The sequence below is a fragment of the Sinocyclocheilus rhinocerous genome, unplaced genomic scaffold (genome assembly GCF_001515625.1).
Source record: "Sinocyclocheilus rhinocerous isolate Xijiao unplaced genomic scaffold, SAMN03320098_v1.1 scaffold38, whole genome shotgun sequence".
In the NCBI taxonomy this organism is placed as follows: domain Eukaryota; kingdom Metazoa; phylum Chordata; class Actinopteri; order Cypriniformes; family Cyprinidae; genus Sinocyclocheilus; species Sinocyclocheilus rhinocerous.
The window spans coordinates 517,670-529,842 of record NW_015666482.1 but is presented as its reverse complement, the minus strand read 5'-3'; the positions used below and the strand labels follow the sequence as shown (position 1 = coordinate 529,842).

At 33.4% G+C, this 12,173-nt stretch overlaps 2 protein-coding genes across 2 annotated transcripts in view; one reads left to right on the top strand and one right to left on the bottom strand.

The window, feature by feature from the left end:
- LOC107732270 (transmembrane protein 80-like) overlaps positions 1–867 on the bottom strand; it is a 5,350-nt gene extending 4,483 nt beyond the window's left edge. The window contains exons 1-3 of the mRNA XM_016543544.1: positions 855–867; positions 724–783; positions 347–363 (exon numbers count right to left, since the gene is read on the bottom strand). Of these exons, the coding sequence (XP_016399030.1) occupies positions 347–363; positions 724–783; positions 855–867 (90 nt within the window). The remainder of the gene's footprint in view (positions 1–346; positions 364–723; positions 784–854) is intronic.
- Positions 868–3,754: 2,887 nt separating this feature from the next.
- Positions 3,755–12,173, top strand: part of LOC107732269 (myelin regulatory factor-like) — a 37,930-nt gene continuing 29,511 nt past the window's right edge. The window contains exon 1 of the mRNA XM_016543543.1: positions 3,755–4,238. Within this exon, the coding sequence (XP_016399029.1) occupies positions 4,190–4,238 (49 nt within the window). The 5' untranslated portion in view covers positions 3,755–4,189. The remainder of the gene's footprint in view (positions 4,239–12,173) is intronic.

Here is a 12,173-nt window from a genome sequence, read left to right as displayed (position 1 = left end):
AGGTAGGTAGATAGATAGATAGACAGGTAGACAGGTAGATAGATAGGTAGGTAGATAGATAGATAGATAGATAGATAGATAGATAGATAGATAGATAGATAGGTAGGTAGATAGATAGATAGATAGATAGACAGGTAGATAGATAGATAGATAGATAGATAGATCTAAAATGCTACTTTTTGTTGACCAAGCGTAAAGAACACTTCTTTTCCCAAAATGCATTACCTGTGTTGATTTGCAAACTCTTCCGTTCATTCAACTCACTAAAAAGGAGCCAGTTCTTAATTTCTCAATTTTGTCTAGTCCTGTTATCTGTAAGTTAACAGCGAATATTCACAACGGATACAACATTGGTGTTCCTGCCTAAAAGAAAAAAACACAATTACACTTGACATGCTAAGCAAAACAACCTAAAAGAATCCAAATATGCTCACTGTGGACATATTAAGAAAAACAGTTGTACAATGGCCTGAAATACATGAAATAAAAAATATATCTTGCCCTTTGAGGGAGTTTCATATTAAAATATAACGTTAACATTCCGCTTTTCCATACAGCACAGGAACGTCGACAGGCAAATAACGCTATTAAACCATATAAATAACGGTGAAATATTTAAAAGCTTTAAATAAATAGTAGAGAAACATAAAGATTTTAGTAACGTTTAAAACTGCGTTTATTTTCGCCGATAAATTCAGTATCTATGGCAACGACGCGGGTTACCTGCCACCTTGATCCGGTTCCTCTTCTCCGGTTCTTCCGGTCGATGGTCTCTAGCGCGCCCTAGTGAACGGGAGTGACGTCAACGCAGGACATGCTTACAGAATAGAACGCAATACAATATATTTATAGACGTTTCCTCTTCATTGCTAGGCAAATACAACACAACATACATTTAATAATATATTATACAGAATAACAAGAAAGCAAAGCCATACCAGTGTAAGAAATTTTAAAAGGTTTTGAAATAGGCTACTGCTTGATGATTCAAACATTTTGGATTTTGAATAAATTTGCACAGTAACAGTAAAAGTTTCTCTTTCTCTTTTGTACTCTTTAGCTTTATTAATGTTACACTGCAAAATGAAAAGAAAAAAATACAATGAATGTCATGTAGATGCACATTCCAATTTTCCACAGTTTTGTTTATTTGTATTTTTAAAATTATTTCAAAAGACACTCACTCGAGATTGGGGAATATTTTTAATCATTATAAATTATTTAATACCTTATGTGTACATACACTCTTAAAAATAAAGGTGCTTCATGGTGTCATAGAAGAACCTTTTTTGTCTAAATGGTTCCATAAAGAACCGTTAACATCTGAAGAACTGTTTCCGTTTCACAAGAAGGTTCTTCAGATTATAAAAAGGTAAGAAAGAGATGGTTCTTTAAAAAAAACTTTGACTGAATGGTTCTCTGTGGAACCAAAAATGGTTCTTCTATGGCATCGCTGTGAAGAATCTTTTAAGCACCTTTATTTTTAGGAGTGTATGATGCAATCAGGTGTGTAAATTAAATTATAAATAAATTATTATGAATTTTAATTGAGGTTGCAAACAGGATGCAGTATTGCAAATCAAATTTCTATGGGAGAAAGTATTAACTGAAATTAAAATAAATTATTATTTTAAATTTATAACTGGAAAACGTCTCGGTTACGTATGTAACCCTCGTTCCCTGAAGGAGGGAACGGAGACGTCACGTCGGATGACCGACGAATTGGAATTGGGATCTCGCTTAGAGGGACCAATCTACTTCGAGTGTAAACTAAACGAGCCAATGCACATTGAACAAAACTGCATTTGATTTGCAGGGGGGTCGGATGGACACAGGGTGATTGTTTGTAAAGAGGTCGCGGATAAAGAGACGAGAGAAACAGATCACTCAGCTCATGCAGTGATAAATGATGGCGTTACACCTCATTCATTCACAATCCCTCAACCAATAACACGACCGATGTGATGCCGCAATATTTTTAAGACTGAATCACGAAATCTGCACAAAAAGATACAAATGTGCCGTATTATTATTATACTGTACAAAATCATAATATTACCATGTAGTTTTTGTGAGCTAAGTTTTGTGCACTTCATAAAAAGTAACAAAAATAAGTCAAATAAAATAATAGCTAGTATCAGATGGTATCATGCTAGTTCGATTTCAAAATTCAAACACCATGGTATTCTTATGTGTACAATGTAAACGATAAATGAACTAAAAAATGGTGGTAAAACAATTTTCACTCAGAATTTCTAGTAAATTTCACAAATAATTGCAAAGAAATACTGAATCAAACATGAAATTTTGAAGTATAGAGGCTGGAATATTTTATATATAGCTTATTATAGTGTAAAATGTAATCTTTGTTTTATTTACAACTTCAAAAAATAATTTTTCAAAGTGTACCATGGTATTTATAAAAGTAAAAGTACCTAAAATCACTCAAAAAATTCACAGCTATAATTTGTCCCATACTGTAAACGTTGCAAAAAAAAAAGAAAAAACTGCCAGTTATATGTCATGCTGTTATGTTTATGGCAACACTGGGTAAGTTACTCTAAAGAAGTAATTAATTATTACATCTTAAACAGTGTAATTAGATTACTGTGCTAATTACTTTTTCTAAAAGGTATTACTAATTAGGCTAGTTTCTAAATCCCATATCAGCCTCCACAAGGACAGAACTGCTCTTTTAATTCTTTCAAATACATAGACGAATATAAAATTGCATAAATTATTGATCAAAGTGTTTACATTTAAGGTAACATTAAAAACACACATTTTAACATTAGATGTTGGATTTGGGTGTAAAATCCACTATTGCTTTATATTTAATTGTTCTAACATCTATAGCCTATTTAATGCAATTACTTCAGAAGTAGCCTAACTGTAATTAAATTACAGGAAAATTATAAAACGTAAGAGTAATCCCTTACGTTTTCAAAGAAAAAGACACTTGGTTTCAAGTAATGAATCACTTTAGTAGCCTAATACATTTCACCCAACACTGGGTTCTGTGTCTGTTTATTTAAGTTTCTTTGTTTGTCTCATTTCTGTGTTTTTTGAGTCATGTAGGCTATTGCATCAATGTCGGAGTTGTAATTTAACGGGAAAGCATACATTTGAGAAGACATGTTTCATGCTGGCCTTTCATATGTAATAAATTACCACGGCTAAACCGGATTGAAAAGCCTTGTTAAATCTAGAGTTATTTTTATTTTATTTGATTAGCAAACAAGTCAGAATGAAAACAATGTAACATCTCAATTCAACATCATCCAGCCCTAACAGAAAAAGTCACAGGGATCCTGAAACATTAATTTCCGTGAAGAAAAAAAAACAAAGAAAAAAACACCTACATCATTCTAAGTCCAAGTCATTGTTCTGTGTAATATATTTGGAGATCTTCTCAGCAGCTATAGTCCAGGTCTGTAATGTAGAAAGTTGTGCCATATTCACCCGAGCCGTGGATATTTCTAACATAATAATGTCTTAAAGTTGCATTAGCCACTTGGACATATCCAAAGTATGTGGAGGGAGCCAGTGTTGTGCTAACAATTTTTTGGCAGATGTCAACCCGGCAAGCCAAATCATTTTTTGCAACTTAGAAAAACTCAGTTACAGTACATACTGCATTCCAAAAAAAAAATTTCCACACCATGTTTTTTGGGGGTAGCCTACATTATTTGTCTTTCCTCTCGCGCTCATTACTCGTGAAGCGCACTCACGCGCACGCCGCACGGCGAGAGTGGAGAAGGACGTTGAGCGCGTTTGACTGAAAGAGACTCGAGCGCTAAACCTGCTCACAGGATCATTTTTACCGAATAAAAAATATTCTTTGACTTCAAATGACTATTTCTCATGAAACACGTCTGTAATTATGTATCACGGTTATAAATAAACGAAATCATCGGGGAAAACTGGAATATGCCTCCACCTGACATCCAAAGGTAACATTTCCTCAGAAAACGAATTTGTGTTTTACGCGAGAAACTGACACAAGTGAGCGGTTTTAAGTTATATTAAATAATAATCCAGAGGAGATACTGATACTGAGTTTGTTCCGGGGAACTCAGTGGCTTGTTAGTAGGCTATATAAAGATAATTGTGCGTCAAGTTGGGATGATGAGAGTTTGTCCGCTCCGTCTGTTCATGTTCATGGAGTTTATAAGCGGGAGCCGCTAGAATGGAAACCGTGATTGATGAAACGGAGGCCTTACAGAGATTCTTCGAAGGTAAGACAGTTTATTGATCACCTGTTGATGTGACAGTTCAACAATAGTTTAAAAAGATTACGTTGCAGTGATGTATATCAGATGGTAATACCATGGTACTAGTGATAGTTTCCATACCTAATCTAAAAAGGCTGATTTTATATGTGACCCACCCCTGGACCACAAAACCTGTCATAACGGTCAATTTTTTGAAATTGAGATTTTGAGACCATCTGAATGCTGAATAAATAAGCTTTCCATTGATGTATGGTTTGTTAGGATAAGACAATATTTGGCTGAGATACAACTAGTATTTGAACATCTGGAATCTGTAAAATTTGCATCTGGGTGCAAAAAAAAAAAAAATCAAAGAAAATCGCCTTTAAAGTTGTCCAAATGAAGTTCTTAGCAATACGTTTTAGGCCTACTGATCAAAAATTAAGTTTTGATATATTTACAGTAGGAAATTTAAATCAAAGAAAATCGCCTTTAAAGTTGTCCAAATGAAGTTCTTAACAATACGTTTTACTGATCAAAAATTAAGTTTTGATATATTTACGGTAGGAAAGTTCCAAAATATCTTCATGGAACATGATCTTTACTTAATATCCTAATGATTTTTGGCATAAAAGAAAAATTCGATCATTTTGACCCATACAATGTATTTTTGGCTATTGCTACAAATAGCTGTACCCCTGCTGCTTATGACTGGTTTTGTGCTCCAGGGTCACATATGTCTGAGTCAACCTGACTACATTAGGTTACACCTATAAAAGTAAGCGATTGTCACATCAAGCAGAAATATTTAAAAAACAAAACATGGTTTATGTCCAAAAACATGGTATTACCATGCGTTGAAGAACTTGGTATTGTTTTGGTATACGTCCAAAAACATGCTGGTACTTTTTGTTGCTTTTTGCTTGTGATGAAATTAAAAATTGATTATATTCTGTGTATGTTTACTTATATATTACATAAAAATATCATAGCATTTTTTTTCCTATTTACCTGAAACAATACAGAAAAAAAACCTCCAGTTAGTGATAATGGTTGTTCTTGAATGTTCTACACTTATTTCTCAATTTTCTACAGCTAAAGCTCAGTATCAATACGTATTCAATAAGGTACTTGCTAACGTCAGTTGTTTGCCAATATGTGTTGGTAGGTATTTTACCACCACGTGTCCACTGGTAAAGTTTTTTTAAGGACTTGTGTTTCAAACATTATTTGTGTGTGAGCAGGATTAAATGTGTCATGCTGGATTTGTTGAGGTCAGTGAAGGAATGTTGGGGAAGGGCAGAAAGGTGGAGAGGATTGCAGAGAAAGAGATGATGTACGGATGCAGGGAGCGAAGGATGGAATCCAGAGGAGAGAGAAGGAGGGGTTTGAGGAGAAACACTGGGAAGGACAGAGGAATGTGATAAATTGTGTGTTTGTAATGGTTAAGACAGACATTGAAAATAGGAGAATTAAAGAGAGAGATGGATTAATGAAAAGGCTAGATTGCTGGGAGTGTTGGGCAAGAAAAAAAATATATATATTGAACACAATAGGATGAATCAGATGTGATATCCTCTGATTTGTCTATGTTGGTGAAAATCAAAGAAAGAAAGAACGAAAGTGACAATCTATTTAATGACAATCTAATACACGTTATCAACAATTTTCATTATGATAATGCAAAGGAAAAATCTATTTTTTACTATAATGTAAAAATTCACAATATTTTTGTTAAATTTTAAAATACATCATGGTAGTGTTTGCCTTTTAAAAGATACAGTATTTTTAAATTGCAGTTTGTTTGTGTATTTTTTAAAATTACAGTAAAATGTGAATAATGAGAATTACCAAAAATAGCGATGCATTGCGGTAATGACAATTTGATCTTTTTTAAGTTACAGTAATGAGAATCACTATTGGGAATAATGAGAATTACAAAAAATATCTGGTTACATTGCAGTAATGACAATTTGACAATTTTTTAAAGAAATTACATTAATTAGAATCACTATTGAGAAGAATGAGAACAAAAATATACATTGCAGTAATGACATACAGCAATAAGAATCACTATTGAGATAATGTGAATTAAAAAAAAACTAGTTACATTGCAGTAATGACATTTTTTTTAAGAAATTACAGTAATTAGAATCACTATTGAAAATAATGAGAACAAAAATATACATTGTGGTAATGATATTTTTAAAAAGATTACAGTAATGATTATCACTATTGAGAATAAGGAGAGTTACAGAAAATATCTAATTTGGAGAGAAAATTTCCTTAATTGTCTTGAAAACAATATAAAAACCATAATGGTCCTAAAACAATGACTTAATTTGTATTTTCACATTTAATTACTTCTTCCTTTTGATTTTGGGGGTTTAATGTGACCTGGACATGCGTGATTCATGCACCCTTTTAAGCATTACTTGTAGTTACATCACTGGAAAGTAGGGATGTAACGATTAACCGTGAGCCGGTTGAAAATCGATTTAAATATGTGACTTATTTGATTTGGGGCTTGTTTTAAATTTTCAATTTAGTTTTGTTATTTACATTTACATTATATTTAAATTTTGTTATTTAGCAAACGGTTGTATCCAAAGCAACTAACAAATGAGGTCAATAGAAGCAATCAAAACCAACAAAAGAGCAATAATTTAAACACATAAAGTGCTATATTAGTATATTATTATAGTGTTATATTTCAATTTCACAAAGAAACGTACAGTATTTTGTCCAAGCAATAATAAAAGGACACATTTAATTTATAATTTGTCTTAAATCTCATTTTGTAAAAAAAAATTTTTTGAATCAAATCGAATCGTGAAATCAAAATCGTGAATCGAATCGAATCGTGAGTTGAGTGAATCGTTACATCCCTACTGGAAAGTGTTGATTTATTGCCTTCTGCTTCTTTTTCTTCACTCTTTCTCGTCGTCATCTTTCTTTTCTTCAGAAAGATTTGGCTCACCCCTCTGTTTTAACTTTACTGTCCTCTCAGAGTGGTCAAATTCATTTCTCTGTCATTCTTGGCAGATAAAAGCCGTAGTTGTTAATGTCAGGTTCTAAGATGAACTGTTTATTTTGGAGGGATTTTCCAACCATAATTTGTGGCACTTCATTAGGCGTGAGTGTGTTTTCTCAGAGCAGGTGTAACGGTTTGTATATATATGACAGCGTTTCACTGTAAACACTGTTGACTTCATTGGGCTCTGGAGTTCACGGCCGTCAAGCAATGCTCTTTAACGAGAATTTCACATGTTTACATTCTTCATTTGGGGAGTGAGGCAGACAGCGCACCTCTGGTCCTGGCCGAAACCCTGCTGCCTCTGAACTAGAGATGATCTGACGTGCTAGAAATGTCCTCATACGACAGTATCAGTTAGTATGTGATGTGAATTATGGAATAATTGTGGTGTGGATGCACTTATTTTATGTAAATATAGGGTAAACGTACCTATTAAGCTCATGTACCCATTAAGACACTTCCATATTTGAGCTCAGAATATAAAAAGACAAAATGATGTATTATCATACTTGATGTCTTAACCAATTGATGTGTTTGTTACTACATACCTCCTGTAATTTCAAATCAATCAGATCAGTGCACACTGAGATATAGGCTAATATAAAAAATTCAGGTGTCTGTGTATGGCTTGTTTGTGCTTTTGAGAACACTTAGTAAATCCTGATTGTGATTCATTCAGATTCTGTTGTCATTTTCTACTTTTTGACTCTGTGTGTATGTATTTGTGCGATTTAATTGATGGCTGGTTGCGGTTTTTAATTGTGCTCCACATCCACGATTCCCAATGAATGCTCAGTGTTTGTGCTCTGTTTGTTTGTGTTTGTGTGTGTGTTGTGCGGGGAGGGTATCTTAAATGAACATCCATTGTGGAGTACAGCAACACAAAGCACAAAAGAAGAGGCAGATTGAGCTGTTTGTCTGTAGGACTCATTTGACCCTCAGCTGTCCTAGAGGAAAATTTTATTGCTCAGAGGTCGCTCTATCAAAGCTTGTTTCATTCAAATATCAACTTTGTCTTGGATGTTTCCTCTGTCCTAGGAAGAAATAGAAATAGACATTGTAAGGATTTGATGAGAGATGTTTGAGTTTATTGAGATTTCTGACTTTTGACTGAGACTTTGGTGTTTTGGCAAATCTGAAAACAGTTTGATACCATGTTTAGATCTCTATGTAACTCCAGAGGAGACACATGCGAGATTACTGGGGACTTTTTCTCAGAAGAAACATCAGAGAAGCAGAAGACTTCAGCAAAATTCTCAATTTGCTCTACATTTAAACTTATGAATGTCTAGTAGAAACAATTTAAAATGTTTCAAAGGGGTTTTTCCCCCAATTCAGAACAATTTTATTTTCATTCTTCAGAGCTGTCTGATTTTACGTACATCATTTAAATGTTGTAGATGAATAATAACTGAAATGACTTCAGCAAAAGTCTCCATTTGCTCTCCATTTAATCTCACTGATGTCATGAAGTAACAATTACAATTTAGGCTTTTTTTTTTTTTTTTAATTCAAAAATAATTCAGTTTTCATTTTTCTGAGCTGTCTGGTTTTACGTAAATCCTTAAAATAGTGTAGAAGGATGAAATATCACTGAAATATTTACTTAATGATTCTTCTACAATATCAAATGAATAATATAATATTAATATTGGTACTGGTAGTTTATCATCGATAACTACAACAAATTAAAACTAAAACCATTTAAAAAATTGTTACTTTAAATAAAACAAACATTAACTGAACTAAAAGAATATTAAGGGGAAAAACACTTATTTCAGTTATTTGCGAAGGCAAAATTTCTAATTTTCTTTTAGCTTTAACTTGAAGTACTAAAATAACTCAAACTAAAACTGAAATAAAAATGAATAAGAACAAATGGCAAAAACACACAACAAACTTACTAAAACTAAATCTAAAATTGAAAGAAAATTATAAAAATAAAAACTGCTTTAGAATATTAATAAAAAGCTACAGTATAATCAATGATTAGTAATAATTTGTGACACATCACTTGTCTCAATCTGGTGAATACATTTGTGAGGAATGGACCCACATTCTCAGAGTAAACAAACAGCCCTGTTAAGAGGCTTCTGTGTTTTCTTTATTCGCAAGGAAGGCTCGGCGATTGAGGGTGTTGAAAGGAATTGTGGGAAACGGTTACTGGCTTCTGTTCCTTCGGTTCTGAGAGGCGTGGATAGTGGATAGTTTTCAGATATTTACCTAAAGATAACTACCACAGAAACCCCCTGTGACATAAGAGCGCTCAGAAAGCGTTTTAGCCCGATTGAATGTAGCCATAAGCTGCTTACAGAGGGTCCGCATGCCCCTCTCTCTAATGCACCGCATCATTCTTGGCATACCTACAACACTATTAAAAATCAGAATGAGGTGCGAGTAATGATTCTTTCTCTCTCGTGTCTCTTTTTCGCTATCGCTGCCTCATTCCGACTCCATTAGTGTGACAATGTGCAGACAGGGCGAGGAAGAGAGATAACAGACTCTCACAGCGCACAGATGGATGCACACACACACACACACTCATACATGCTGAGATAAGGGCAGGGCACAGGTCATACAAACACACACATGCAACATGCACAAGCAGTAACACACACGTGTGGGTTTTTGCACACATTAAGCACATAGCTACTGTGTTGTAAGGAGCTGATTGGTCGAAACATTAGCGTAGGAGTTGATGTTTTGGACCGCAACCCATCCGTGAGCTCCATAACACCGAAACTCATCCCTACACCACCCAACCACATGCCTGCCAACTCTCATTTTACTTCACAGGAGTTTTTTTCTCCTGAAATTATTTGGGAAATTATGTCAGTTTTGGTAACACTTTATTTTAAGGTGTCCTTGTTACACATGTTACATGTACTTACTATTATAATAACAATAAATTATGCATAATAACATGCAAGTAGCCCTAAGTCAAACCCTAATCCTAACCCTAACCATATAGTAAGTACATGTAGTTAATTAGTATTACTCAGTACTTAAATGTATAATTACACTGTAACAAGGACACCTTAAAATAAAGTGTAACCCAGTTTTTATATTACAGTAAATGGGCTTATCATAGGGCCTCCCCCTCATAAAAAGTCATGTTACGCAGGGGCCTCACGCAGTTGCGTGGTTTGCGTGGAGCCTAAACACGCCACTGCACTTTTTGTGAGAGGATTTGAGCAGGTTAGGTCACATTTAGCCTGATGTCAGTAAGTCATGGATCACTCTTGTGTGCAGGTACAGATGGTTCCTAGGGCTGATGTTTGATGGAGGGAATAGTTTGGCCGTTGCGCGTGGTCTCTCTCATGTGACAGTGTATTGCTGTCACTGGAATGCATTGTGTTTGAGCAACCAGGCCTGGAACATTCACATGCCAGTTCCATTACAACAAACCAAAAATTACACACTTTCCACATTTCAGGTGAATGTGATCCGTTTCCCACATGCTTCCTTTTATTGGAACTCAAGTGATTTGTGTGCCGTGTTATTTTAGCATTATTTACATACTATTTATTTATATTTTGAATTTGTATATTTTTAACATTTTAGTAATTTTTAAAAAAGTATTCATTTATAATTTTTTAATTTTTTTATATTTCTGTTTAGCTTTATATTAATTTCAGTTTAGTAGCTAATTGCAACTTAAGCTCTTCAACTTCAACTAATTTAATCAATTTCAGTTAGTTTGTTGCCAAGGCAACATTTCTAATTTTCATTTAAGTTTTTTTTTTCAATTTAACTTTTTAATCTAATATTTATATTTTATTTGATTTCAGCTTTATTTGAATTAACAACGATTATTTTTTTATAGTTTTATTTTGCACAAAGAAAATGTAGGGCCTAAGAGGTGCTTCAAAGCGTTTTCATGTTTTTTTATTATATTATATTATTTTATATTATATTATATTGTAATTAGTGGTCGACCGATATATCGGCCTTGGCCTTGGCATTTTTCAAATATCGGCATCGGCCGATAAGTTTTTCTGTTTGGCCGATGCGTTCGAGTCGGGACTTTTATTTTGACGGCTGAGAGCGGCAGCGCCTGAGCACACAGTGCTCACATTCTCCCTCTTGTTCGCCGTCGTCCTTAACAGTTCTGTCTAATATGGATAGAAGTCTGTCTAATAATCCGATAGAACTGTTAAACAAAGGAATTAAAATGTATACAAAAAGTATTATAACGATTGCTTTTATATTATTAGTAATAGAAAGGCAAACATTATAATACTTTCTCGTTTGCCGTCAGCATTCAGCAAATACACATTTACATCATTTAAACAAATCTTTGAATGGCTAATGAAAATGTAATTTCACAAACCTTGCAAACTTAGTCGAATCCAGTTGTGAGATCTTGTGAAGTGTGCATGTGACCTGCATGATCGCGTGTTCTCTGCGTGACTTATATATATATATATATATATGTGTGTGTGTGTATGTGTACAAACGTGCAAACAACATGTACATTGTTTTTTTGGTGTTTGGCTTAGTGTTATGTAAATTATTTTTTTTTAATTTAAATTTTTTTTATTTAAATTGATTTAAATTTAATTTGAATTTGGTGTTATGTTAGAATCATTATTATACTCTTATACCTGTTGTTCTTTAATATTTTGAATTGTTTTTAGCTTTATTTTTCATTTAAATGTTAAGTTTTGAAATTTTGTTGTATGCATTTGTCATTTTTATTTAATTTCTTAATTTTTTTAAATGTGTATAAGTAGTATTTATAAAGTTTTAGCTTTTAGTTTTGGATGTGTTTTTAGTTGTTTTAATACTACAATTGATTGCTTCTGTTGTCCTCATTTGTAAGTCGCTTTGGATAAAAGAGTCTAATAAATGACTAACTAACTAAATAAAAAAAAAATAAAAAAAATAATATATATATATATATATATATGTGTGTGTGT